The 27,954-nt window shown below is 49.5% G+C and overlaps 1 protein-coding gene across 6 annotated transcripts in view; it reads left to right on the top strand.

Moving 5' to 3' along the window:
• ETV1 (ETS variant transcription factor 1) overlaps nucleotides 1-27,954 on the top strand; it is an 88,955-nt gene that overhangs the window by 51,850 nt on the left and 9,151 nt on the right. For 5 of the 6 annotated variants that reach the window (XM_074271351.1, XM_074271350.1, XM_074271352.1 and 2 more), the window contains 3 exons: nucleotides 19,110-19,178; nucleotides 20,405-20,473; nucleotides 23,376-23,545. In XM_074271351.1, the coding sequence (XP_074127452.1) occupies nucleotides 19,110-19,178; nucleotides 20,405-20,473; nucleotides 23,376-23,545 (308 nt within the window). Of the gene's footprint in view, nucleotides 1-483; nucleotides 1,627-19,109; nucleotides 19,179-20,404; nucleotides 20,474-23,375; nucleotides 23,546-27,954 lie in introns of those variants that run through there. The other variant, XM_074271355.1, reaches the window with a different exon arrangement.

Below are 27,954 nucleotides of genomic sequence, written 5' to 3'. Positions count from 1 at the left end.
AAAGTTGACCTCTACCAAGCAATGGGCATCCAGCTCTTCTTTCAGACATCTCGGGGGAGGGAGCGTCCCTGGGAAGGGCACGCTTTCTCTTTGTCAGACAGATTGGACCCCTGAAATCATTGGTCTGGACCAAAGAAAAAGGGCCCTTAAATATTGGCCTAAATGATCAAGAAGGAATCATAAGATCTAGGCTGAAAGTGACCTTACGAGGCATTTAACCCAACTCTCACTTACCTTTGAGGCTCTAGAACTGGGCGGCCCAGTAAGCCAAGCAAGCTGCCCAGAAGGAGCAAGAGACGGCCACTCTCGCCATGCAGGTCCTCCAGCTCCAAAGCCAGTGCTCTCTCCCAGGCACCTGCTCCCCCTGGTAGGGAGTGCTCCAGGAGGATTGCTTCTCCTTGGTAAAATCAAGAAGTCATCTTTGGGAGCCTGGGGATGCCAGAGCAGCTGCTAGTTTACCATCTAACCCAAGTATCTTCCCCTTTATCTCTCTATGTGTGAAATACATTAAAAATTAGATTTCAAAGAAAAAATTCTAAATTCTAAAAAATTCTAAAAAAATACAATTCTAAAAAAAAATTATCAAAATAACCACAGCAATAATGAAGATAATAAAGGCAAGCTCATTGATCCCAGCTTAAGAACTGCTAATGAGTTGTCTTCTGGATTATCTCTAGCACCTAAGAGGGGCCCTGACTACGCCCTGGACACTCCTCTGGGCCTCCTGCAAGCAGCATTTCAGATTGCCTTTACCACCAGAATGATAAAGTCGTGACTTTTGAAGGCCAAAAAAAATAAAAAATAAAAATAAGTGTCGTAATGGTGCAGTCCAGGGTTATGAAAAATTAATCTGTGGGTATCAAAATGTACTTTACCGGCCACAGAATTGCTGCATTTAAGTTGACACATCTGTATGTGCCATAAAATTGCCGTCAACAACTGTGATCCGCAGATATTTTGTCTTGTTGCCATCTGTTCTCGAGAAATAATCATTCTTTTTCCATCCTGGCTGAGACTACATTAAATAACCCCGATGGCGTTATCTCAGAAACCTCGTTCACCTATTGATGTTGAGCAAATAGCAAACGTCCCCTGTTTCAGGTTTGGGGCCCATCCCCAAAGAAAGGCCTTGCAAGCCCTTCCAAAAGCGGAGCGCTTTGTGTGTGTGGCCAGTAATGGAAGGAGCTCCAGAACTCTTCTCTGGTTTCCAAATCCACAAAAGCCATGAGAACGTAAAGAGTCTGGAGAAAGATAAAGACCAAAGTGGGGGCCCAAGGTCTTGGCGCTGCTTGGGGGGCAGCCGGCGGCCCCATGAGGTGGCATGGCCGCTAAAAGAAAGCAGCTTCAACTGGGAAAGAGTCAAGGTAGTGAGGGAAATGCCGGGTGATTAGTGGCCAACGAGCTTAGGCTCAGCTGAAGTCAGTAAGCGTTTATTAAGGACCGGATTTGTGGCAGGGCCCGTGCTCGCTGGCGATGGGAAGCCAAAGACTAAGCAGGGTTCCTGCCCTCGGTGAGCTTGCAGTCTAACAGGGGCTCCTGCTGAGGGAGGCCTGGGAAAGGCTTCCTGCAGAAAGCGGGCTTTGATGACAACGTCAGAGAAGCCACCGGGAGGAGAAGAGGGAATGTGTGAGTGGGGAAATGGGCAGCTTTGGAGTGTTGTACGTGAGGGGCCCAGAGGAGGCTCATTGTGGGCCTCTGCCTGTACCCTTAGGATCTCCTCCTCTTGCCCAACTGCCCATTCTCCATCTCCTGTGCTGCATCACCCGCTGCTTCTCTCCGGGTGGATGAAAGGCTCTGTCCTGGGCCTTCTATCTCTCTCATATCCTGCAGATGTAATGATCAGTCTGGGCTGGTGAGTCTCGCTCCGTCCACCCCTAGGCCCTGTCCTGAGCTCCAGCCCCATGGCATCAGGGGCCTGGGCAACATTTCAAACTGATGTCCCATGGCTATCTTAGACGAACACATCCATGAGAGAATTCAGTCCTTTCGCCCTCTTCCAAACTTCTCTGCCCACTGAGGGCCCACTGTCCTCCCAGTCATCCGGGTGGGCCACGTCCCTCTCCTGCCTCCCCTCTGACCAGTCACTTGTATGGTCTGGCCCTACTTCCCTCCTCCCCACTCACTCCCAGCTGGGCCTGCTGCTCACACAAGGCCTAACCTTCCTTCGGGCCCACAGAATCTTTCACCTGAATTTGTGCCTCCCTGCCAAGTGCCCAACCCAAGTCCACTTCCTTCTGCACTTCACTGTGCTTTCCCTGGAGGGTGGGCCTGACTCTAAACCCCTCTGTTCCATAAACATCAATGGCTCCCACCTGCCTCCAGGCTCAGTGTCCTCTAAAGCCCTTCATGGCCTGGCTCCCTCCTACCTTGCCGGGTATCGCATTCTGTGGCTTTTGGCATCTGCTCTTTGCCTTTGCTATTTTCCATATTTAGTGTTTCCCCTCCATTCTCTTCTTCCCCTGCATTGAACACACTGCCTCTCAGCTCTGCCCTGATTGGGCCTTCACTTAACCCTCCCAAGCCAGCTGTACCCACTTACCCTACCTGAAGTATTCTACAGCTCCTGCCTATTCAGGGAAGCATGCCTTTTCTTCCTGGTGCTCTTCCCTGGCTTGCGGCATTAGGCCGGGGATCGTGGCTAGGGATGGAGAAGGTGGGGAGGGGAGGGTCCAGCCTGTCAGGAGGTCCAATCCTCGGGAGCAAGGGCCCTGGCAGACCGAAAGAGGAGAGGAGAGGCAGGTGTGGGAAGGAAGGGAGGAGGCTGCTGATGGCACTTTTCCCCAACCTGTTTGCCTAGCATCAGCTCGATTTGCATTCATCAGTCAACCGAGAGACAGTATTAGGTGCCTGGCACACAGTAGGAGCTTAGCATATGTGGATTTATGGATTGATCGATGAGTGTGAAAGAGCTTTGCAAACCCTCCGCTGTAAAAACATGTCCTGTTACTGGAACATAATGGGTGGAAGACAGAACAGGATTGATTTCTGCCCTTCCATGGAGCAGCATGAATGTAACACAGGAGAGCGATTTATATGTTTGTAGACAGAGTAACAGCAACTAAAATTCTCTCTAGAGTTTGGATAAATTGTGAAAAAGAAAAAAAATCTCAGCCCATCCGGAAGCTCAGAGGCAACTTCAGTGAGGTAAATAATTGTTGCTTAGTTGTTTTCAGCTGGGCCGCACTCCTTGGGAGGTTTTCTTGGCAGAGATGTTGGCGTCGTTTGCCATTTTGTTCTTCAGCTTTTTTTTTTTTTGATAAATAAGGAACTGAGATCTGCAGGCGTTAAGTGACTTACCCAGGATCACCCAGCCACTGTCCGAGGCTGGATTTGAATTTAGATTTTCCTGACTGCAGATGGGGCATTCCAGCCACTGTGCCCCCTACATGTCCATGAGTATCTGGAAAGAGCATATATTAAGTACCATCTGTGTACAGCTCTTACTCTAGGGGCTAAGCAAAGAGAAAAACAAAACAGAGAAAAACAAACAAAAACAAAAGCAGTTCTTGCCTCAGGGAGCTGACCCTCCAGTAGATATTAAAGTGTTGCAGGGCAGAGAGTGCTAGACCCCCGAGAGTTCCAATAATAGTCTTAGTCACTCACTAGTACTGGATCCTGGGCAAATCACTTAACGTGTTTCTGCCTCAGTTTCTACATCTGTAAAATATGACGGGGCATCGCCTCCCTGGGAGGCTCTTGGGAAGATCTTGTCAAGAATGTTTGTAAAGGGTGGGGAGCTTGGGAGTGCTCAGGCCATGGCAGCTAGCCGGCGTGCTAAGGATGCTGGTGGCTGCACGGGCCGCTTGGGCCCACTCAAGTAAATAGAAGTGAATGTCCAGGAGGGGGAAGTTCGGAGGCCCGGGGTGTGGGAGGGGCCCAGGAAGGGCCGCCTGTGGGAGCTGGGGGAGCTTGGGGCCAGCGGACTGAGACCCTCGGTGGGCGGTGGAGGAGCCTGTGTGGGGAACAGCGAGCACTTCAGTCAGGGTGCGCTACACGGAAGAGCACGAAGGGGAGGGGGGGCCTGCCGGGGAAAGGCCCAAATCCCCAGAGGCTGCTTTTGTGCCTCCCGGGAGGCCCGGCCCACAGCCTCCCCAGCACAGCTGTTCTTTGGGGCACTGACTGTGGCCAGTGCCGGGGGAGACGAGCTGGAGGGGAGGCTGGGAAGCCAGGAGTGGGTCTTCCAGTCAGGAGCTGGGCCTCCATTCCTCGGAGCCCGCCCGGAGGAACGAATCCTCCTCGGGCTCCATATCCCCCGGCTCACACAGAGCACTTAGGCCTGCGGAGGAGGATCCGGAGGCTCTTGGTGGCTTCTGGGAGGGTTTCCGGGCCAGGCTGGGCCTGCCGGCTGCCTCTGCTCCACTCCTCCCGGGCATCTCAAGTCCAGCCTCCGCCGCTCCTGCAGCCCGGCTCCCTCGGCGCACAGGCCCCTGCTGGGATCAGGGCAGCGCATTTCTGCCCAGCCCCCGCTCCCGCCCTCTGCCCGCCCCGAGAGCTTTCCACGCGGGGCTGCCCCGGCCCGGTTCTGCTGGGGAAGGGGGGAGGCCCCGTTCCCGGCCCGGCTCCCGTCCCAAAATGGGCCTCGTCCGTCCCCTGGGCCCCGGCGCGCCTTGGCCGGCCCAGAGCAGACTCCTGGAGCCGGGCCGGCTCCCGATTGTCTGCGAAAAGCTTAGCGCCTTCCTAGGCTCCAGTCACTGAGGGACCGGCCCCGGGAGCGGGGCTGGGGGGCCCGGGGAGCGGGGCTGGGGGGCCCGGGGCTGGGGGGCCCTGGAAGTGGGGCTGGGGGGCCCGGGGCTGGGGGCCCGGCTGGACCGGCTGGGCCGCGTTACTCAGGGCAGCCGGCTGCCTTTTAAGTCGGGAAAGGGCAGCCGAAGCCGCCTCCAAGCAGCGCCGTCGGCCTTCCCGGAGAGGGACTGCTCCCCCACCCCGCCCCCGCCGCCGCTGCCCATGAATGGGCTCGCCTGGTCCGGAGGCCCATTCATAAAATGGAGTCTGAAAGGGAAGGGAAAAACAACACCGCGCCCACAGGGGGGGCGGGAGGGGGAAGCAGAACGGCCATTTATCCTTCCCGAGCCGGAGGGAGGAGAGTCTCCTTCCCCTGCCTCCCATTGGCCGGGCCGTGGGTAACCTGAGCCTCCGCCTGCCTCCGCGGCCTCGCTCAGCCTTGCCCACTCTGGGTCTGATTTCCATTCAAATAGAGCCTCCTAGAGCCCTCGGCCCGGGGTTGGGGGGGGGGAGGGGTTGGGGGGGGGGAGAGGAGCCCAAGGCCCGATGGGCGAGCAGAGCAGCCCCGCCATCCCCCGCTTCTCCCACTGGTTCCCCAAACGCTAAGGATTCTTGGAAATGTCCCGCTGACTCCATGCGGTGCAAACTCTGCCGGCTGCAGGCTGCCTGCCTTCGCACCCAGCCCCCCTCCCCCTCCCCCCATTAGCTGTGCCCCTCCAGGCAAGCGAAGCCTCAATTTCCCATTTGTGAGTTTTTGGGTTCATTTTCCCATCCTAGCTTGCCCTCTGCTCAGAGTGGAGGAAGCCGTGGTGGGCAAATCCCCCCCCACTGGTATGCAAACCCCCCCTTCCTGGTGTGTAAATCCCCCCCATTCCTGGTGGTCAAATCCCCCCCCCCCCAAGCTGTAAGTGAAGTTGTCCTGGCACAGGAGGCCTGAGAGCTTCCGGAGAACAGGCGCGCTGCGTCCTCGTTTGTAGCAGGAGGGTCCCAGAGCCCACGTTCGGGATGAGGAGAACGGGGAAATTTGGAGCAAACCTCACAGCAGTTTCCCTCACAGGGGAGGGATTAATTGAGAGTTGGGGGTTTCCCCCAGCCAGGTGGCTGCTGATCATTGCCCCTCAGTATTTGTGCCGGGGCCTGAGCTGCTGGTGAACGTGTCTGCCGGACTACCTGGATCTGATCTCCGGGGCTCCTTTTTGGAGCTACATTAGACTGAATGGAAAAGCACGTGGCTGTATTTACATCTGACCGTGTACATGTACCCTAACTGCCGTGTATCTGGTCGCTGTCCCACATGTGTGATAGATGAGCCAGCCCATACACACGCACAGGTACATAATTTACATCTTTTATGTTAATGTATACACGCACATACATGTATGATCCATAGCCTATATAGCATATACAGTAGCTGCAATGTATGTAAGAGACATGAGCAAGCAGTTTAGTGTATGATCGTCTTTTTCTATGAATGATACATAAATAAAATACATCCATGCACAAATACACATGAGGATGGAAGCTCCGCCTTTAATCAACAAGCCCCTCCCACCACATGCACCTAGCCACGCCCCCCTTTCATCCATGAGAGCTCGGGTGAGAAGTCCAGGGGGCGCCCTTCCTGGGGTGGGGGCCAGGCCCGGGCACGCCGCCCCCTTAGGACGACCCTGGCCTCCCCTGGGCAATTTCTATTTCAGAGAACGTTTCCCAGGAGCTCAGTGGTCATTCATCAATCTGCTCCTTCGTGAAAAGCTCTATTTCCATTAGTTCATTTTCATCTAAATGTTCATCACGTGGACAATAGTCAAAACCCCAGCGATCAAAATAGCTGCGACTTCCGGAGCGTGTCAGGATTTGTAGAGCATGGCTGGGGCGTGAGCTCACAGCCGGGGAGGTGGTCTGCGGCCCCCATAACCCACTGCTGGCTTAGAGTGTGAGGCGCCCCAGAAGCCCACCACTGGCCGAACGGGCAAGGTGTTCCCCATGGAGAAGGCCTTGGGCCAGATGACAACGTTAGGGCCAGCTCTTTCTGAGGGTTATTTATTTATTTATTTATTCATTCATTCATTTATTTATTTATTTATGGTTTTTTTTCTTTTCTGAGGCTGGGGTTAAGTGACTCACCCAGGGTCACACAGCTAGGAAATGTTAAGTGTCTGAGGCCAGATTTGAACTCAGGTTCTCCTGACTTCAGGGCTGGTGCTCTATCCACTGCCCCGCCCAGCTGCCCCTTTCCTAGGGTTATTAATGGCGGAAGTAGACGGTTGGGCAGAGATGAATGAGGCCGGGATGGAGGGCAGGGTAAGCGGGAGAGGAGGCAGGGCCTGAGGCTTTTGCTGTGACCTCAGGAACAGAAAATCTCTGGCTCTTAAGACAGACTCCATCAGGGCTCCAGGTCCGCCTGGGAGCAGGGGAGAGGAAAAGCTGAGCCTAGAACAAGCGCGAACCCCTCAGAGGCGGTAAAAACCGCCTTTTAGTGTCCAGATGATTAGTCCTTTCTTGCATTCCCCCAAAATCCTTGTGAGGCGCCCAAAGTGCTAAGAAAATTCCCATTTTCAGGATACCCTTTTCTGGCATTTTCTATCCTTCCAACTTGATTAACTTGAACCTCAGCACCAGAGCCTTGTGACTCCACACACCTGAGAGATGCTGCAGACCAACGTGGTGACCGTTGGCCATCAAGGTGCTGGAGGCCATCCACAGAGAGGGACGGGCTGTGGTGCATGAGGGAGAAAGGAGGTGTTTGGTGTGGGGCAGGAGGGAACACACACTTCCAAACTGGCCTTTGTGCAGCCAGGGGCGACTCAGCGAATCCATCCGAACCCCGGTGTCCTCGTCTAGAAAATTAGAATAATCGCTTGTAAAATGGGGGTTCCCAGCACTATTTAGATCATGTAGAGAAAAGCTTTTCAGGCTGTGAAGCACTCTCCCCTCTGGCGTGTGCTTGCATCCCACACTGGCCCTGGTCCTGAGGGAGATGAGCCAGAGGACAGGCCTGTCCCACACTGTTTCCTCACCTGGAATCTAGAGACTTAAAAAAAAAAAACAAAAAACAAAAAACAAAAAACGGTTTAATCATTTTCCACTCATGTCTTCCTGACCCCATTTGGAGTTTTCTTGGTGGCGATACTAGAGTAGTTTGCTATTTCCTTCTCCAGCCCATTTTACAGATGTGAAAACTGAGGCAAGCAGGGTTGTGTGATTTGCCCAGAATTACACTGCTAGTGAGTGTCTAGGGCTGGATTTGAAATCAGGTGTTCCTGAGTCTAGGCCAAGTACTCTACCCCTTCTCAAAATGAATGAATGAATGGACACATGAATACGCACCCCCCCCCCAAATAACTCTCAGTAACAGTTGGCTTCCTTGATAGCCCTGTGATCTGTTTTTTGCATTTCCATACATGACCGAGAACAGGCCCGTCCCAGCCTCCCTGGCGGCAAGGCTGTTGACCTCAGGAGGTGGGTCCGTCACTGGGCCATCGTCCCCTGGAACAGAAGATCCTCAAATGTCATCCCGCTCCTGGACATGCCGTCCATTTCAAAAGCTGGATGGCCTTCCTTATAAATACTTGTGCCAGTCCAATCAGCCACGGGAGGGAGGGACGCCAGAGGGAGGTTCTGGCAATCCGGAACATTTATGCTTGGCTCTCCGCATCGTGAAGGACTTCAACTCCCCTAAGCCTCCCAACCAACCAGTGAGCTAGACTAAGTGAACTTTATTAGCCCCATTTTACTATTGAGGCTCAGGGAAATTAAGCCACTAATCTGCAGTCCCTCCATTAGCCGGAGTCAGAAGTTAGGGCTGAACTGGAGCCTCCTCGGATCGAGGTGGAGCACTCTACCCATTATGCTCTACTGTCTCATTTCTAGATGGAGCCATTTGCTGGGGTGAATGGTATTGAGAGAGAGAAAAAAAATCCTTCCATGCTGTGATCTGAGTGTATTTTCCCAAGCCATTTTACAAATAGAGAAACTGAGACTTGTAGGAACCAATGTTTGCATTAATTTTTTAAAATTAAAATTCAGCACATTTTCATTCTCCAGGCCAGACATGAAGAGACACCCAGTTTAAGTATACAGATTAAATAGGGGGAAGGATGGAGAGAGAAATTATAGTGATCATGATTGGTGATAGTTTCGTGGTACCTTAAGGGCTTGAAAAAGGTTTTATGCCCATTTTCCAGTTTGGGTGGCGGGCTGGATCCATGGTTCGTGGAAGGCTAGATGGAGAGATGTTTGGTGAACTGCACTGGAAACATGGATGGAGAGCTATCGAATATGCTGATGGAGAAAGGGATGAATGGATGAGCAAATGAAAAAGCCTTTGTTAAATACTTCAGTTCTGGAGCCCACTTTCAGAACCAAAGACAGTCCATTCCCTGTCTCAAGTCCTTTCCAATAAGGGGGACCACATGTTTCGGGGACATTTGTCATTTGAGGGCAGCAGCAGTTAAGGATTGATTTAATTAATCTTAGTTTGTTTGCCTTCTCCCTTATCATTTTGGTAAATTAGAAGTTATTCTTCCTAAATACTCTACTATTACCTGGGGCATATGTGGGTGTGTGGGGGCGTGTGTGTGTGTGAGAGAGAGAGAGAGAGAGAGAGAGAGAGAGAGAGAGAGAGAGAGAGAGAAAACAAGAGAGAGTGAGAAAAAGACAGAGAAAATAAGAGAGAGAGAAAGGAGAGAGAGAATGAGAGAGAGAAAATGAGAGAATAAGGAAAGAGAGAGAGAGAAAACAAGAGTGAGAAAAAGACAGAGAAAATAAGAGAGAGAGAAAGGAGAGAGAGAGAATGAGAGAGAGAAAATGAGAGAATAAGGAGAGAGAGAGAGAGAGAGAGAGAGAGAGAGAGAGAGAGAGAGAGAGAGAGAGAGAGAGAGAGAGAGAGAGGAGAGGGAGAAATAGAAATATTCACATTGCCAGCCATGCTTCGGAACCCTGTCCGAGCAGAGCCCCTCCCTCAGTACTTAAACTAAATCCGAAGAAAGCGTCCATGTTCAGCGTGCGCCCCGAAAGCTTTGCTTCTGAAGTAGCTGCTGAGAGTTCAGATCCTTGGGAGTTCGAGCCCAATGTCAAGCGGCCGGCCAGATTTCATTGGCCGGATCTCTTATTCGATAAGGTAGACTTGAAAGCAGCAGGCAATTTAATTAGCCGTAATTCTTCTGGGCAAGTCATTACTTTGATGAATTTCAGAGCAATGTTTATGGCTCCTAATTAACCATGTTAGTCATTTGATTGAATAATCACTTTGGAAATGTTTCTACAATCTGATTAGCGTCTGACCCACTCTGAGAGTCATAAATTAACTGATCACACTTCTGAATAACAAGACTAGTTACTTCATGGCAGATCGACTCTCCTTCAGTCCATTTTTCAGTCCTCTCTGGGCTGGGTCAAAGGTCTGAATTAGGGAGAGAAACGATTGTTAGCACGGATGAGCCTCAGTTTCCCACAATGAATCTCTGCATGCTACATGGGAAGGAGGTGGCTTGCAGAGGGGAAGGTTGTTGGTGAGAGCCCACGGAACCGGGACCATCTTTGCCCTCCCTTTGGATGGCGAGCACCTAGCACAGGGCCTGGCACACAGCAAGCTCCTCACAGGCTTGTTGGCTGATGGAAAGGGGGCCGCTTTCCCCCTGAGCTACGGCCCATCCCCTTGGCAAGCCACCTCGGGGACCCGGAAAGAGGGAGAGAGCTCCCGAATGGTTGGTTGCTCTGTGACTTTCTTTGGTGTTTTGGTGGCCGAGGCTCTGCCCACTGCAGAACGCTAGGGATGCGTCACTGAAAGGTTGTCAGTGCACGTGATATGGCCCTCAGACCATATTGGACTGACTTTTTGGTATCTACAGGAACCCCCCCCCCAGTAAGTAGCCTTTGGGGTCCTGAGGACCCCAGTACTAGCAAAGCTGGTGGATTGGCTGGAGTGCATGTGGGAGGGTGAGCCCCTTGTCCTTCCAGGCAGTGAGAGGCACAGTCTGTAGCCCCTTTCTCTCCAGCTGGGCCGCTTTCTGTCATTATTTTTGTTGTGTTGAGTTACACTGGGGAGAACCACGCTGTGTGTCTTGGCAGAAATGGTAGTCCTTGGTGCTGCTTGTCCCCAGTCCTTAGAGGGGCTCTCCCGGGCTCGCTGGAGATCATCATGGGGAGAGCACCGACCTCGGCTCAAAAGCAGCATTCCCAGGAGTACCAGGGAGCAGAGTCCGTACCCAGAGAACTGGCCCCCTCACGCCAGGAGAGATGCAGCCCCAAGGTCAGCCGGCCCAGGCAGGCTCTTCTGATCACCTGACATGAGCAGGGAGGGATTCAGCTTCAGATGGCGGGTCCCAGATGCGGCACCCCGTGGAATGGCCTCTGCCTCAGTTTGGCCTCTCAGCTGATTTTCAGGTTTTTCACTTGGCTTGTTTAGGGTCTCTCTGTGCAGAATCTGTGTCATCAATTTGGGAGACTGAAAGGAGGGAGGACAAAGGGCTCAGTTGTATTCAATGGGTTTAATTCTTTTTTTTTTTTTTTTTTTTTTTTTTTTTTTTTTTTTTACAACATTATCCCTTACACTTACTTCTATTCAGATTTTTTCCCTTCCTCCCCCAACCCCCTCCCCCAGATGGCAAGCAGTCTTATATATGTTAAATATATTACAGTATAATTTAGATACAATCTATGTGTGTAGAACCGAAGTTTTTGTTGCACAGGAAGAATTGGATTCAGAAGGTAAAAATAACAGTTTACATTCATTTCCCAGTGTTCCTTTTCTGGATGTAGCTGGTTCTGTCCATCATTAATCAATTGGAATTGGATTAGCTCTTCTCTATGTTGAAGAAATCCACTTCCATCAGCATACATCCTCGTACAGTATCATTGTTGAAGTGTATAATGATCTTCTGGTTCTGCTCGTTTCACTCAGCATCAGTTGATGTAAGTCTCTCCAAGCCTCTCTGTATTTCTCCTGTTGGTCATTTCTTATAGAACAATAATATTCCATAACATTCATATACCATAGTTTACCCAACCATTCTCCAATTGATGGACATCCATTCATCTTCCAGCTTCTAGCCACTATGAAAAGGGCTGCCACAAACATTTTGGCACATACAGGACCCTTTCCCTTCTCTAGTAGTTCCTTGGGGTATAAGCCCAGTAGTAGTATGGCTGGGTCAAAGGGTATGCACATTTTGATAACTTTTTGGGCATAATTCCAGATTGCTCTCCAGAATGGTTGGATTCTTTCACAACTCCACCAACAATGCATCAGTGTCCCAGTTTTCCCACAGCCCCTCCAACATTCATCGTTATTTGTTCCTGTCATCTTAGCCAATCTGACAGGTGTGTAATGATACCTCAGAGTTGTCTTAATTTGCATTTCTCTGATCAATAGTGATTTGGAACACTCTTTCATATGAGTGGAAATAGTTTTAATTTCATCATCTGAAAATTGTCTGTTCATATCCTTTGACCATTTATCAATTGGAGAATGGCTTGATTTCTTATAAATTAAAGTCAATTCTCTGTATATTTTGGAGATGAGGCCTTTATCAGAACCTTTAACTGTAAAAATTTTTTCCCAATTTGTTACTTCCCTTCTAATCTTGTTTGCATTAGTTTTGTTTGTGCAGAAACTTTTTAATTTGGTGTAATCAAAATGTTCTATTTTGTGATCAATAATGGTCTCTAGTTCTCCCTTGGACACAAACTCCTTCCTCCTCCACAAGTCTGAGAGGTAAACCATCCCCTGTTCCTCCAATTTATTTATGATTTCGTTCTTTATGCCTAAATCTTGGACCCATTTTGATCTAATCTTAGTATGTGGTGTTAAATGTGGGTCCATGCCTAGTTTCTGCCATACTAATTTCCAGTTTTCCCAGCAGTTTTTGTCAAATAATGAATTCTTATCCCAAAATTTGGGATCTTTGGGTTTGTCAAAGATTAGATTGCTATTTTTATTCACTATCTTGTCCTGTGAACCTAACCTATGCCACTGATCAACTAGTCTATTTCTTAGCCAATACCAAATGGTTTTGGTGACTGTTGCTTTATAATATAGCTTTAAATCAGGTACACTTAGACCACCTTCCTCTGACTTTTTTTTCATTAGTTCCCTTGCAATTCTCGACCTTTTATTCTTCCATATGAATTTTGTTGTTATTTTTTCTAGGTCATTAAAATAGTTTCTTGGGAGTCTGATAGGTATAGCACTAAATAAATAGATTAGTTTGGGGAGTATTGTCATCTTTATTATATTCGCTCGGCCTATCCAAGAACATTGAATGTCTTTCCAATTATTTAAATCTGACTTTATTTTTGTGGCAAGTGTTTTATAATTTTGCTCATATAATTCCTGACTCTCCTTTGGTAGATATATTCCCAAATATTTGATACTATCGACTGTTATTTTGAATGGAATTTCTCTTTGTATCTCTTGCTGTTGGATTGTGTTATTAATGTATAAAAATGCTGAGGATTTATGTGGATTTATTTTGTATCCTGCGACTTTGCTAAAATTCTGAATTATTTCTAATAGCTTTTTAGCAGAGTCTTTGGGGTTCTCTAAGTATACCATCATGTCATCTGCGAAAAGTGACAATTTGATTTCTTCATTTCCTACTCTAATTCCTTGGATCTCTTTCTCGGCTCTTATTGCCAAGGCTAGAGTTTCTAGTACTATATTGAATAGTAATGGTGATAGTGGGCAACCTTGTTTCACTCCTGATCTTACAGGGAAAGGTTCTAGTTTATCACCATTACATATGATGTTTACTGAAGGTTTTAAATATATGCTCCTTATTATTTTAAGGAATAGTCCATTTATTCCTATACTCTCAAGCGTTTTTAGTAGGAATGGATGTTGGATTTTATCAAATGCCTTTTCTGCATCTATTGAGATGATCATATGGTTTTTATTAATTTGATTATTAATATGGTCAATTATACTAATAGTTTTCCTAATATTAAACCAGCCCTGCATTCCTGGTATAAAGCCCACTTGGTCATAGTGTATTATCCTGGGGATGATTTTCTGAAGTCTATTTGCTAATATCTTATTTAAGATTTTAGCATCAATATTCATTAAGGAAATTGGTCTATAGTTTTCTTTCTCAGTTTTCGATCTACCTGGTTTAGGTATCAGTACCATGTCTGTGTCATAGAAGGAATTTGGTAGGACTCCTTCAATCCCTATTTTTTCAAATAGTTTACATAGCATTGGAGTTAGTTGTTCTTTAAATGTTTGGTAGAATTCACCTGTAAATCCATCTGGTCCTGGGGATTTTTTCTTAGGAAGTTGGTTAATAGCTTGGTCTATTTCTTTTTCTGAGATGGGACTATTTAAACTACTTACTTCTTCCTCTGTTAATCTGGGCAAGCTATATTTTTGAAGGTATTCTTCCATTTCATTTAAGTTATCGAATTTATCGGCATAAAGTTGAGCAAAGTAGCTCCTAACTATTGTTCTAATTTCCTCTTCATTAGTGGTGAGTTCACCCTTTTCATTTTCAAGACTATCAATTTGCTTTTTCTCTTTCCTTTTTTTAATCAGGTTTACTAAGGGTTTGTCTATTTTGTTGGTTTTTTCATAAAACCAACTCTTAGTTTTATTAATTAATTCAATAGTTTTTTTACTTTCAATTTTATTAATCTCACCTTTTATTTTTTGAATTTCAAGTTTTGTGTTTGTCTGGGGGTTTTTAATTTGTTCCTTTTCTAGCAATTTTAGTTGTAAACCCAATTCGTTGGCCCTCTCTTTCTCTATTTTATGCAGGTAGGCCTGTAGAGATATAAAACTTCCCCTAATTACTGCTTTGGCTGTATCCCACACATTTTGGTATGATGTCTCATTATTGTCATTTTCTTGGGTGAAGTTATTAATTATGTCTATGATTTGCTGTTTTACCCAGTCATTCTTTAGTATAAGATTATTTAGTTTCCAATTATTTTTTGGTCTATTTTCCCCTGGCTTTTTATTAAATGTTATTTTGATTGCATTATGGTCTGAAAAGGATGCATTTACTATTTCTGCCTTACTGCATTTGATTTTGAGATTTTTATGCCCTAGTATATGATCAATTTTTGTATAGGTTCCATGAACTGCTGAGAAGAAAGTATATTCCTTTCTGTCTCCATTTAGCTTTCGCCAAAGATCTATCATATCAAACTTTTCTAGTATTCTATTTACCTCTTTGACTTCTTTCTTATTTATTTTGTGGTTTGATTTATCTAATTCTGATAGTGCAAGGTTGAGATCTCCCGCTATTATAGTTTTGCTATCTATTTCCTCTTGCAGCTCTCTTAATTTCTCTTTTAAGAATTTAGATGCTGCACCACTTGGTGCATACATGTTTAATATTGATACTGCTTCACTATTGATGCTTCCCTTTAGCAGGATATAATGCCCTTCCTTATCTCTTTTAATTAGATCAATTTTTGTTTTTGCTTGATCTGAGATGAGGATGGCTACTCCTGCTTTTTTGGTTTTGCCTGAAGCATAATAGATTCTGCTCCACCCTTTTACTTTTAGTTTGAATGTCTCATCCTGTTTCAGGTGTGTTTCCTGTAAACAACATATAGTAGGATTCTGACTTTTAATCCAGTCTGCTAACTGCTTCCTCTTTATGAGGCAGTTTGCCCCATTCACATTTATGGTTAGAAGGACTAATTCTATTTTGCTTGCCATCCTATTAACCCCTGCTTATGCTTTTCCCCTTTCCTTCCCTTTTACCCTCCTATCCAGTATTAAACTGGTAAACACCACTTGCTTTTCACAGCCCTCCCTTTTTAGGATCCCTCCCCCACCTTAAAGATCCTCCCCTTATTTTACCCCTTTTCCTCGAAATTACTGTATTCCCTTCCCCTTAGCTTACTCCTTCCCTTTCACTTTTCAATGAAGTGGAAGAAGTTTCACCATAAATCGAATATGTCTATTGATACACGCTATGTTCATCTCCCTCCTTTCTTTCTCTCAGATATAATAGGTTACCTTTGCCTCTTCATGAGATGTAGTACCACCACTTTATACTTTTTTATGATATAATCTCCTTTCCACCTCTAGTTTCTAAGACAAATTGTACATATGTTCTTTACATATTTTTTTGACAGAAGTATAGTTCTCAAGATTTCTTTTTACCTTTTTTAGAAGTCTCTTGAGTTCTGTATTTGAAGATCAAACCTCTTATGTAGGTCTGGTTTTTTCATCAAAAATAGATGGAATTCATTTATTTCGTTAAATGTCCATCTTCTTCCCTGGAAAACGATGCTCATTCTTGCTGGGTAAGTTATTCTTGGCTGCATACCAAGTTCCTTAGCCTTTCGGAATATCATGTTCCAGGCCCTGCGTTCTTTTAATGTGGACGCTGCTAGATCCTGTGTTATCCTTATTGTAGATCCTCCATATCTGAATTGTTTTTTTCTAGCAGCTTCCAATATCTTTTCCTTTGTCTGATGGTTCTTGAACTTGGCCACTATATTTCTTGGCGTTTTGATTTTAGGGTCCCTTTCAGTAGGTGATCGATGAATTTTCTCAATGTCTATTTTACCCTCTGTTTCCAAAACGTCTGGGCAGTTCTCTTTGATAATTTCCTCGAAAATGGTGTCCAAGCTCTTTTTTTCCTCCCATTTTTCAGGGAGTCCGATTATTCTCAAATTGTCTCTCCTGGATCTGTTTTCCAGGTCTGTTGTCTTTCTGGTAAGGTACTTGACAGTCTTTTCAATTGTTTCATTTCTCTGGTTTTGCTTGACTCCCTCTTGGTTTCTCCTTGAGTCATTCATTTCTACTTGTTCCAGTCTAATTTTCAATGATGTATTTTCTTCACTCACTTTTTTTATATCTCTTTGTAATTGTCCAATTGAGTTTTTATCTTCTATGGAATTTTTTTCCATTTTATCCATTTTATTTTTTAGAGAGCTGATTTCTTTGTCCAGCTCACTAATCCTGTTTTCCTTGGAGTTGTTTACCTTTTCCAGCTCACTAATCTTGTTTCTCAATGATTTGATTTCTTTATCCATTCTGTCTTTGAATGCATGGGATGACTTCTCCAGGCTCTCTTGCCAAGCTTCCCTTTCCTTTTCCCATTTCTCTTCCAGCTCTCTTGTGAGAGCCTTTTTGATTTCCTCTATGAGGTTCTTTTGTATTGAGGAGCAGCTTATATCCCTCCCAGGGGATACATCTGGGGACAGTCTGTTCCTAGTCTCCTCAGCATTTGAAGTCTGCTCCCTCTCCACACAGAAGCTGTCAATGGTTAGAGCCCTTTTGAATTTTTTGTTCATTTTGTCAGAGTAGGAATCAAAGAAAACAAACTGACAAGAGAAACAATTGGTCTGTTTTGCGGGGGATGGGGCTGGATGGTATTAATGGGCTTCCTCTACAGACTGGGGGTAGGGCAGCAGCGAGCCACTAACAGAACAGCAATGACTGTACTGAGTCTGTGCTCTGAGGCTCTGAGAACGCACCGAGTCAGTCCAGGTGGGGGTTGGGGGTGCCGGGCTCTGAGAGACGCTGGCTTTCTGGGGTTTTAATCTTCGCCTCCGGTGTTTACACCCTCTCTCTGCTGCTCCTGGCTTGCTGGGGCAAAAGCCCTTTCACAGAAACGGCAGAGATCACACCCCTCCCCCTCCGGTCTGAGCTGTGTGAGCTGCCTGTCTTGCTCTGGCTGTCTGCCCTCAGTCTGCGCCCAGTCTGATTGACCCTCCCCCGAACAAACACAGACCTTTTCTGGCGACTCTCAAGGATGTCTTCTCTTGGTGATAATTTGTGGATTTCTTTCTGGGTCAAGCATTAAGTCAGAGGCTTGTCATGAAGTAAGTTCTGAGAGAAAACGAGGAGCTCAAGCAGCTGTCTGCCTCCACGCCGCCATCTTGGCCGGAAGTCTCAATGGGTTTAATTCTTGAAGAGGCCGGAGCATTGAGTGTAGAGAGAAACCATGTGAAAGCCAGCAAGATGCGGGTTCAGATTCTGCCCTCCACAGAGATCGACTTTTTGACACTGAGAAAGCTGCTTCCCCACTTCCCTCAGCCTGTCGTTTATGGAGCAGACGTCAGCCTGCATCAGCAGAGACTTGATTCATTGCGAATTCCATTTGCTTAGGAACTTGCAGGGTCAGTCCATGTCTTTTATATTATTAGGAACCTAAGGTTACATTATTATATCAGTGGGCCCACATTCAGAGTGGACCTCTGACCAGAGGGCTGTTATTGGAGATACCCGGGGCCAACTGGTCAGTTGGGATAAATTCTCTGAGCAAAAGGCCGATTGCTAATGGATGTATTGACTTGGAGAGGAGGCGCGTGGCTCGTGGAGAGCAGGGCAGGGCAGCTCTTTGGGAAATGGCTCTGCTTTCATGTTTGTACATGAGCAATACTTAAATTTTGCTTCCTTTGTTAGTAAGTCGGAGAGCTGCGCCATCTCAACATTTTCTTGTACGTAGCTGAGGAGTCCATCGGATAAGGGAATCGCCGTTTGTTTGTAGAATCATGGCACTATGGCCGGGGGTAGGCGCTGAGACCAGCGAGCCACACTCTGTGTGACACAGGGGGACTGAAACCCGGAAAGGTTCAATGACTTGTGCCGTCGCGCAGGGGGGAGCGGACGTTGCCAGCTTTCCACGAGCTATGCCGAGAGGCGCTCACAGGTTTCACGGGTGGCGGGTTTTATTCTCTAATGTTTCTTTAACAAAGATAACTAAGAAGACCTTTGTGAAGGAACAAAAGCGTGGAGCAGTTTCCTGTGACCGTGAGCAGGATGACCTGGCTCATGGCCACAGGGAGGTTTCTAAGGCCAAAGTCAAAGACGAGGCAATAGGTTCACACGTAGATAATCAAAGAGACCCCCGCTGGTTGGATGGGCTTCAAGAAGGCCAACTGCTGCCCTGGTGCCCCTCGTGCTTCCTGCCGTCTTGTTTGCTTGGAAATTCCATAAGAGAAGGGGGCAGTGTCTGGGTGAGAGTGCGGTGCAAGGGTCAGGAGGCCTGAATCCTGTCTTGGATCCCTCCTCCACTTGTGACCTCCCAGGCTGCTCGTTCCTCCCCTGTGAAGTGAGGGACCCAGACAGATTGGGAGCAAGCTCTCGTTCCTAGGAGCTCTCCAAAAGGAAGAGGCTCGATTCTGGTCAGAAAACATTAGGCACCTACTGCATGCAGCTCTGCAGTGTTGGGGAATGGGATCTGCCATAAAGTGATGTCAGCCTAGCTGGGTGGTTGTGGGAGCCGTCCAGAAGCTCAGGGGCTTTGTGATGAATGCTTGACTCTCAATATCCCTGGCAGAAGCTCAGCAGCCCCCAGAGGTGCCCCCTGCCTTGTGGGTGCCCGGGGTGGATGGAAGAGCAATCCTGTCTGCACTTGTGGCACCCAGCTAGTGCCTACTACTCTTCCAGAGGCCGCTCTGACTAACGCCGTGTTCCCTTTCAGAAGTGCCTAGCTGCCACTCCATTTATATGAGGCAAGAGGGCTTCCTGGTGCACCCCAACAGAACAGAGGGTGAGTGCTCACTCTCTGACACCCCTGTCTCCCAGGAGGACAGAGAGCAGTTCCACTCCCCCCTCCCCTCTCCTCTCCTTTTCTCACCTCTTCTCTCTCCTCTCCCCTTATCTCTTCTCCTCTCTTCTCTCCCCTTCTTTCCTCTCTCCTCCTCTTTCTCTTTTCTTCTCTTTCTGTCTTCTCCCTTTCTTTCCCCTTCCTTCTCCTCTCCTCCCCTCCTATCTGCTCCCATCCCCTCTCCTTTCTTCTCCTTTTCTCTCTCCTCCTCTATTTCTCTTCTCTCTCTTTCCCTCCCCTCCTTTCTTCTTCCCCTTTTCTCTTCTTCTCTCCTCTCCTTCCTTCTCTCTCTTCTGGATTTTCTAACTGTTATGCTAGAAAGAGCTCTAAACTTGAAGCCAGAAGCCCCGAATTCGAATCGTGGCCCTGGCCCTCAATGCCTTTGTGACCTGGGGCCTGTTATTTCCCATTCTCATCTGTAAAACAAGAAGGAACCCATCAGCTGAGCTCTGGGCCCTTCTTTGGTTCCCTCCTGGGCATCTGAAGCTCCCCAGGGATCCCACCTGTGGGCACTGGATGGGAGGCAGTCCCCGGGTTCCCGTGCAGACTTTTCCCCTTACTGCCTGGGGGGTCCTGGGCTATTTATTGGGCAGCCCTGACCTCAGTTTTGACATTTGACAAGTGAAGGGGGTGGAGGCCGTGGCCTTCAAGGCCTGTCCAGCTCTCAGCCCGATTCCAGATGGACCAGGCCCTTTCCCAGGGTCTGCCCCCGAAGAGCCGCACTGGCTTCTAAACCGGGCCCAGGTTGCTCGGGCGGGTTCCAGCGTTGCATTAATGGCGTGCATCCATGAGAGGACCTGTGTAAAGCCCTTAAAGCCCTGGCTGACTCTTACTATTGTTGTTGTTGTTGTGTCCCACATGAGGTCCTCAGTAGGTCCTTGTTGACTGACAGCACCGTGAGAGAGGGAGGGCCATTGAGGCAGAGGTGAAGCCCCCACCCGCCCCCTGCCCGGCCGGTGTTTTGTGGAGAAGGGGGGCTCTGATGGATCTCCCGGTGGGGCACCCGAGCGGAGCGGCCAAGCTGGGCTGGGTGTGATATGGTCAGGGCCCTTGTGGGGGGTGCTCTGTGGGCAGGGCCGGGACCCTCAGACCTGCGGGCAGGCCGGCCTCACCTCGGAAAGCTGCCGGCGCCTCCCTGCGCCCCTCACTGTCTCCCTTTTCTCCCACAGGTTGCATGTTTGAAAAGGGTCCCAGGCAGTTTTACGACGACACCTGTGTGGTCCCCGAGAAGTTCGACGGTAAGTTGCACGCTTTGTTCGCTTCCCGGGAAGGGCGCGGGGACGAGAGCGATCTTGTAGTCGGTCAACAAGCGTCTAGTCGTTGCCTGTTGCCGAGTGCTGGGATACCAAAGCCCCCTGACCCATGAGGGGCTACTATTCGAGTGGGGGAAGCAGCAGGTACAGGTATCAGGGAACGGGGGAGGGGGACACAGTGGGCGGGGCCTTGGGCTTGGAGCCAGGAATCCACAGTTCAAATCTGATCTTAGATACTCACCAGTGGCGTGAACCTGGGCAAGTCACTTAGCCCTGTCTGCCTCAGTTTTCTCACCTTTAAAATGGGGATAATCACCATACCTGCCTCATGGCATTGTTGTGAATCGCTCTTCCACCTTCAAGGCTAGTTCTGATACAGAAATATATAGCAACGAAAAGTGATTTGGGGAGGAGGCACCAGCGGCTAGTGGAATAAGCGCAGGGCCGGTCCAGAGCTGACCTGCGGCCTGGACTCCCCATCACTCACCTCCATGTCTTCTTCCACCAGCCTCTTCTCCCCCAGGCGCCAGCTCTGGGTTCTGTACCGAGCACCTGGGCCCGTGCCTGGCTCTGGGAGAGGAGAGGAAGGCTCTGGTTGGCCTTTGTGGTGAGTGGGAGGCCTTCCGCGGGCCTCATGGTGGTCCCCGGCTTGTTGGCCGAGATCTATTGGAGAGCTCGGCCCGCGGGACCCAGAGCAGGCTGAAAACGTGCTCATCGGTGTCATGGCCACCGGAGAATCCAGCCCTGAAAAGATGGGTTAGGGAGCGCATAGAACAAGGAGCCTCACTTTCCCGGGGCTTGGAGGTGTCTATTTGTGGGGCTCGCGTGGTGGAGGGCGCATCGCCTCCCGGGGAGCCGTGGCTGCCCGCCGAGGAGCACCCGGGCCCGTCCTGGCAGGACCACGGCTTCCACCGGCAGCCGGCACCTTGGGAGAGCGGGGACACAGGACCGGAGAGGGGACGACGGCACGTTTCTCCCGAGCGGCCTCCGGGTTTTCTCTTGATTGGCAAACAACAGGAGGCGAGCGGGGCCTCTGATTAGCTGATTGCAGCGGCTTCAGGAGGCAGGGAGTGATGAGTCGGGGGCAGTGACGCTTTGTGCTCCTGTTAATTTGTTTTTATAAATAGCCCGGTGCACGGCCCGGGAACTTGCCGCTGCCCGCTCCGGCCTTCCTCCCCCGGTGCGGGTCTTGCCCCATCCGTCCCTTCCAAGCTTAGGATGCTCATCCCCGACTCTCAGTAACTCCCCGGGGATCCCAGAAACCCAAGCGGGCGCGCGTTGTGACAGCGTGAATGTGAGGGGACCGTGCGCGCGGAGAGGGACCTCAGCAAATGTGCTGATGAGAACGCGGGATACCAGTGTTAAAAGTCAGAAACATAATTTGCTCCCGGGGAGAAAATGGCCAGTGGGGCAGAGCTGGGAGGGCCTCCGTGTGCGCTCGGGCCTCACGGGGCGGCTGTCCAGGGCACGGACCCACGCGGCTCGCCTCGAAGTAGAGCGCTGGTCCCAGCTGCCCCGGAGCATCTTGTCTTTGGTCAGCGAAGAGCTCCCAGGGCCTCCCAGGGACGTTGGGGGATAAACTTGTAGCATCTCCTCTGTGTGGGCGTCTCTGTGTGTTTTTCTTTGTGTGTCTCTCTGTGTCTGTCACCCTGTGTTCCTATCTTTCTCCCTGTGGGTCTCTCTCTGTGTATGTCTCTGTCTTTCTGCCTCTCTCTGTGTGTTTCTGTGTGTCTCTGACTATCTGTCTCTCGTCTCTCTCTGTGTGTATCTCTCCGTGTTTCTGTGTGTGTCTCTCTCTGCTTCTCATCAGCTCTTTTAGTGTCCCCTATAGTGTCCCGTTGCTGAAGTCCAGAGTTTCTTAATCGAGGGTTTGGGACTGGATTTGGAAAAACAAACAAACGAATCCACAGATATATTCTATAGATACACACACAGAAGATCTGTGTCTGCAGACAGCCACATCTACATGATTTCCTTTGCAGTCCTAGGCATTTGCCTTTATATATTTACAATCTTTCTGAGAAGAGGCCCAGACCCTTCATTCTGTTGCAGAGGGCCCCCCTCTGTCTCTCTCTGTTTTTGTCTCTCTCTGTCTCTGTCTCTGTCTCTCCTCTCTCTCTGTCTCTGTCTCTCTGTCTGTCTCTGTCTCTGTCTCTCTCTCTCACACACACACACACACACGCACGCGCACACAGGCAAGGTTTCAAACCTCGATTCAGGCATCAGTCCAGGGCACCGGAAGTGCCAGCGCTGTGTCAGACACAGTAAGGACTCAATGAAGACTTGCTGGGTTATTGAGAGAGCAGTTGGGGGACCCCGGCAGGGGGATGGGCTGATACTTGGAAGCGGGGCAGGTCCTCAGAGGCAAAGGTCTAGGAGGCTCGCGGGTTTGGGAAGCCCGGGGTGGGGCCTGTGTCCGTAGGGCCGGCGGGCTGAGGTGGAGCAGTTGGTCACATTGCGGTCTCTTTGGGGAGGAAGTTTTCACTCCCATAAATTTGCCAAACCGTCAACTTGGCCGTGGAAGGGTTTGTAATCTTTTAAGCCAGCATAATGCTTGGGACGTACATAGTAGGTGATTCATAAATGCTCACTGATGGATTGGCCCCCTGATTGATCTGCTCTGGTAGAAACTCATGAATCCCTGAAGCAGTGGAGACGGGTGTGAAAAAGCTGCTCCTCTCTTCCCTGAGCACCCAGCCGCGGCCCACAGATCCGTGCTGGTGAGGGCCCGGGGCCGATGGCGGGATGCCCACTGGAGCTCCCCCTGCTGCTCTGAGCGCCCACTGGCCCCTGGCACTTGCCCGATGCACGCTGATACTGGAGGGGCCGTTTTTCTGCTTGACAATCTTGCTTCACGGGGCTTGTTTTTGGCTCTTTCCAACATCAGGAGACATCAAGCAAGAGCCGGGAATGTACCGTGAGGGCCCCACCTACCAACGGCGGGGCTCCCTGCAGCTGTGGCAGTTCCTGGTGGCCCTCCTCGACGACCCCTCAAACTCCCATTTCATCGCTTGGACCGGCCGCGGCATGGAGTTTAAGCTGATCGAGCCCGAAGAGGTGAGTCCTGGAGAACGGCTTAACAAAGTGTGGCGTCCTCTTTTGGGGAAGGGGGGAGACTGAGGCAGCCAGGAATGTTGTGGTGGTCACACTGGCTCTTCGAAGGCCCCTGGGCCAACTGTGCCCCAAAGTAGCAAAGACTGAGGGAACAGAGTGGAGCTTACTGGGCGGCTCGGAGTCACAAAGGGGAAGCCAGCTCCCGTCCTCGGGGTGACACGTGGCATTGGCTGGATGAGTTGTCCTAGGAGGCGCAGCGATGCTGGGTCCGTCTCTTGGCTGTTCGGCTGACATTTTCTTTCTGGAAATGATGGGTTTGTGCAGAATAAGAAGCTGGGGGGGCAGATAGAAGCACAGATGTGAAAGGTCCATCTTCCTCCATCGCATCTGGGAAGCAGCGGTGGCAGGTATTGCCCCCCGGTACAGAATCTCCAGCCGCAGGCTCTGGAGCCCCAAGAACGGGCCTCCTTTCTGCCTCCCTGTCAGGGCCAGAATTCTGCTTCTCCTCAGGGGCCTCTGAGAGCTTGTGGCCTGATTGGCTGGGCCTTGACCCCATGCCAGGGAGGTCCTGCTGAGCCTTAATGCTTCATCCTGTGCCTGGAGAGAGCAGGGAAAGCAGACGAGGCTGCCATGGGCACATGCTTTTGTGGGCACCTATTTTTAACCAAAGCATTTTGGTTAACAAATCATGGAGAAAGCAAATCATAAATTAATTCCAAGTCTGCGTGGCCAGGCTAAAAATAAACCCTTTCCCCCAAAGTGACAGGTGCTGGCCGGCGTCTCACAGGGGGCTTCCTCTGGGGGGCTTCCCTTTGTGGTTCTCTTGTGAGGAGGGACAGAGTGAGATTGGGCCCAACTCTCAATGGGCCTGTTTGCAGGTGAAGGGCAGGACCAAGGGCCCAATTCTACTGCAAACGCCCAGAGTTTGCCTTCTTCATAAAAGCATTTCCAAGGACTCACTTAGGACAGACGGTCTCCGAGAGGACAGAATTCTGGATCCGCACTGACTTTGTAGTTCCTTAGCTTTAGCTTCAGTGTGTTCAGAAAAGATTGGTGAACCCCAGGCCGGCTCCACAGGAGTGAGAAATAAGAAGCAGAGCTTTGAGAGAGGAAGAAAGGGAGGGAGGGAAGGAGGGAGGAAGGAAGGAAGGAAGAAAGGAAGGAAGGAAGAAAGGAAGGAAGGAAGGAAGGAAGGAAGGAAGGAAGGAAGGAAGGAAGGAAGGAAAAGAAGAAGGGAAAAAAGGAAGGGAAGGAAAAAAGGAAAGGAAGAGGGAAGGAAAGAGAGAAGGAGGGAAGGAGAGAAGTAGGAAAGGAAGGAAGAAAATAAGGAAAGAAGGAAAAGGAAGAAAGAAAAAAGAAAGGTAGGAAGAAAATAAGGAAGGAAGCTAAAGAAAGAAAGAAAAAAGGAAAGGAAGGAAGAAATAAGGAGGGAAGGGAAAGAAAGAAAGAAAAAAGGAAAGGAAGGAAAAAATAGGGAAGGAAGGGAAAGAAAGAAAGAAAAAAGGGAAGGAAGAAAGAAAATAAGGAAGGAAGGGAAAGAAAGAAAGAAAAAAGGGAAGGAAGGAAGGAAGGGAAGGAAGGAAGGAAGGAAGGAAGGAAGGAAGGAAGGAAGGAAGGAAGGAAGGAAGGAAGGAAGGAAGGACGGATGGATCTCAGTGACCTTACTGTCCTGGCCTCCTGGCCAAGAGCCCACCTCTCTCCTCACAGCTCCCTCCACCTTGAGGGTACCATTAACATCAATTGCCTTCAAGTCTAAGTTTGCTTTTGGCCACCTCATCCCAAGCGCAAGTTCAATCCCTCCTACGACAGTCTTTCTATCAGTAGAGATATCTGTCATGGCCCCAAGTCCTTTTTTCTCCCATAAGCCCAGTTCCTTCAACCAGTCCTCTCAAACCATGGACTTCATTTTTTAAAAAATTTTCTTCTGTAGGTGGGTACTCTACCCACGTAAATGAACTCATTTAAATCCTTCTAAAATAAGGTATCCAGAAGTAGGGAGAGGACTCCAGCTGTGGCCTGCCCAGGTCAGGGGGCAGAGGACCATCAGCTCTATTCCTGGAAGTCACATGGGCTTCAATTAATGTTTCTGACTGGTTGATCAGACCAACTCACTCACACACACACACACACACACACACACACACACACACACACACAACCTGTTCAGATCTCTCCAACTCTCCATGCATTGTTTGGGGTTTTCTTGGGACAGATACTGGGGTGGTTTACCACTTCCTTCTCTAACCCATTTTACAGATGAGGAAACTGATGGAAACAGAGTTAAATAATAAGCCCCGGGTCACATGACTAGTAAGTCTCTGAAGCCATGTTTGAATCAGGTCTTCCTCACTCCAGACCTGGCGTATTATGTGTGTACAGAAAGAGAGAAAGAATAAAGCCGTGTCTCTACTTGCTAAATATAATGAAAGCCAATGTTGATGTTCTCTGGATTAGAGCACACGTGATGGAAATCCATATTCTGGTGTCCAGTTATCCGGAGAAGTCCTGTATGCGGGCATCTCACCGGGGGCTTCCTCGGGCGGGCTTCCCAGTTTCCTTACTAGTGTCTGATAAATGGGACCATTTGGTTCTGGTTCATATTTCACACGTGGAGACGAGTGACAAAGCAGTTCACGGCAATGAGCTGTGTCTCTTGGGCTCTTGGTGGGTTTCCTTGCTCCTGGAGAAGGGAAGGGGACTCCCGCTGAGAAGGAAGCACTGGAGACCGGGGGGGATGGGAGAGCTTGACGCACCCTGTGAGGTGAGCCAACATTTTCACCATGAGGTCATGGAAGCTCCCCTAGAGAAAGGACAATCTCTGTTTTGAACCTTGCCAGCCGCCGTTGGCGACTCTTCGGGATCCGTTGGTTTCTCGGGACGGCACAGGCGGCCCTGATGAGCGGAGCAGCTGCCATGTGAACTTTGTACAGTCTTAGCAGAGTTGACACTTTCTTTGGGTGGATTAAAAGGATTCCCTCTGTATTACCCGAGGATAAAGAGGGAGACCTCCAGTGGCCTCACAGGCATGTGACCCAGCCCTCTGCTCACTCTCCTGGCAGGGTCGTCAGAAGCCTGGAAAATGCCAGCCTTCTTGGATCCTACTCTTTGGGGCTTGAGGTCCTGCAGATCTTCTGCAATCTGGTGCCAGACAATCTGGTGCCAGACCAGAGTGTTCTGATTGGAAAGGGTGTCAGAGGTCTCCCGACCTTGCTCCCTCATTGGATAGAAAAAGGTCCCAAGGGGTCCAGGGGCTTTCCAGGAGCCAATCAGTAATGAGCGACAGAGAAAGGATTCCACGTTCTGTGAACATCCAGCTTCCTCCCTTCTCTTTCCATTGCTCCGCACAGAGACAACCCCAATGTGATCCCCTGGGCATGGCCTTGAGTGCCATGAGATGCTGAGCAAGAGAAGCCAGGTCCTTAATGGCAGTGAAGGTAGTTTTTGCATAGTCCAGGTCTTACTGACCAAGGTTCGATGCTTTCTCTATCCACTGAGCCACCTAGCTTACTACTAGCACATAATAGGTGCTTAATAATTGCTTGTTCCCATAGTCTTAGTTCCTTTCCCAACAGCTCCTAGAGATAAGCTACATGTTTGGGGGATATTTGCCATGTATATTGGAGGGGCAGGCACCCTTACTAATGAAGCCGTGGAACCTCCAAATTTCCCATCTCTGCCCCCCATCCCTCCCAGTGCAAGGGCTCACTGATCCCCAAAGCATCCCATTGGTGCTCAGGCTTTGTCCATTGGCTGAACTCCACCAGGAGGGGACAGGAGATTGCCCTCACTGGATGTTGCCAAACCTCGGCTAGCTGCCCCTGTCGGGGAAGTCGGAGGGCACGGCGGTTCGGGCCCCATTCTCGTGAGGTTTCTCTTACTCAGAGATTTTATGATTCTTGGGTTTATGGCCAAATACTTGCTGAGATGAGACGTATCCCCAAAGAGAATTCATTCTGTCAGCAGCCCTCAGGTTCCTCTTCTGTAAAGTGAGGGATGGGACCAGAAGCCCTTTTGGGGGGATTTCCAGCTCTCATTTGAAGGTCCTGTCATTGCAGGGAAGTGGGCAGCTCCAGAAATGATGCGATCTTCTCCTCCTTCTTCCATGTCTACCAGCCTGAGCTCCCTTTAGGAGATCCCCTTCTCAGCCCCATGAGTCCCTTCATCTCCCATGCTCATGTGGCCCTTTTAGCTGCGAGGATTCTTTCCCCTTTGCACCATCTGCACCTATGAAAAACATGGCCGTCCTTTAGATCTAACTCGGGTCCCACCCTCTGCCTGAGCTGTTTGCCCTCATGGCTCTCGCCCCCTGGTCAGCTCCTGGGGCCCTTAATCCTTGGGCACACATCTGTTCTGCTCAGGTCAAAGCTGCACAAAGTCAGAGGCCGTGGCGTAGACTTCCTGCTGCTCCTCAC

Source organism: Sminthopsis crassicaudata, chromosome 5 (genome assembly GCF_048593235.1).
Source record: "Sminthopsis crassicaudata isolate SCR6 chromosome 5, ASM4859323v1, whole genome shotgun sequence".
In the NCBI taxonomy this organism is placed as follows: Eukaryota; Metazoa; Chordata; class Mammalia; order Dasyuromorphia; family Dasyuridae; genus Sminthopsis; species Sminthopsis crassicaudata.
Note: the sequence above shows the minus strand (reverse complement) of the source record. Positions and strands in the feature narration are given on the sequence as shown.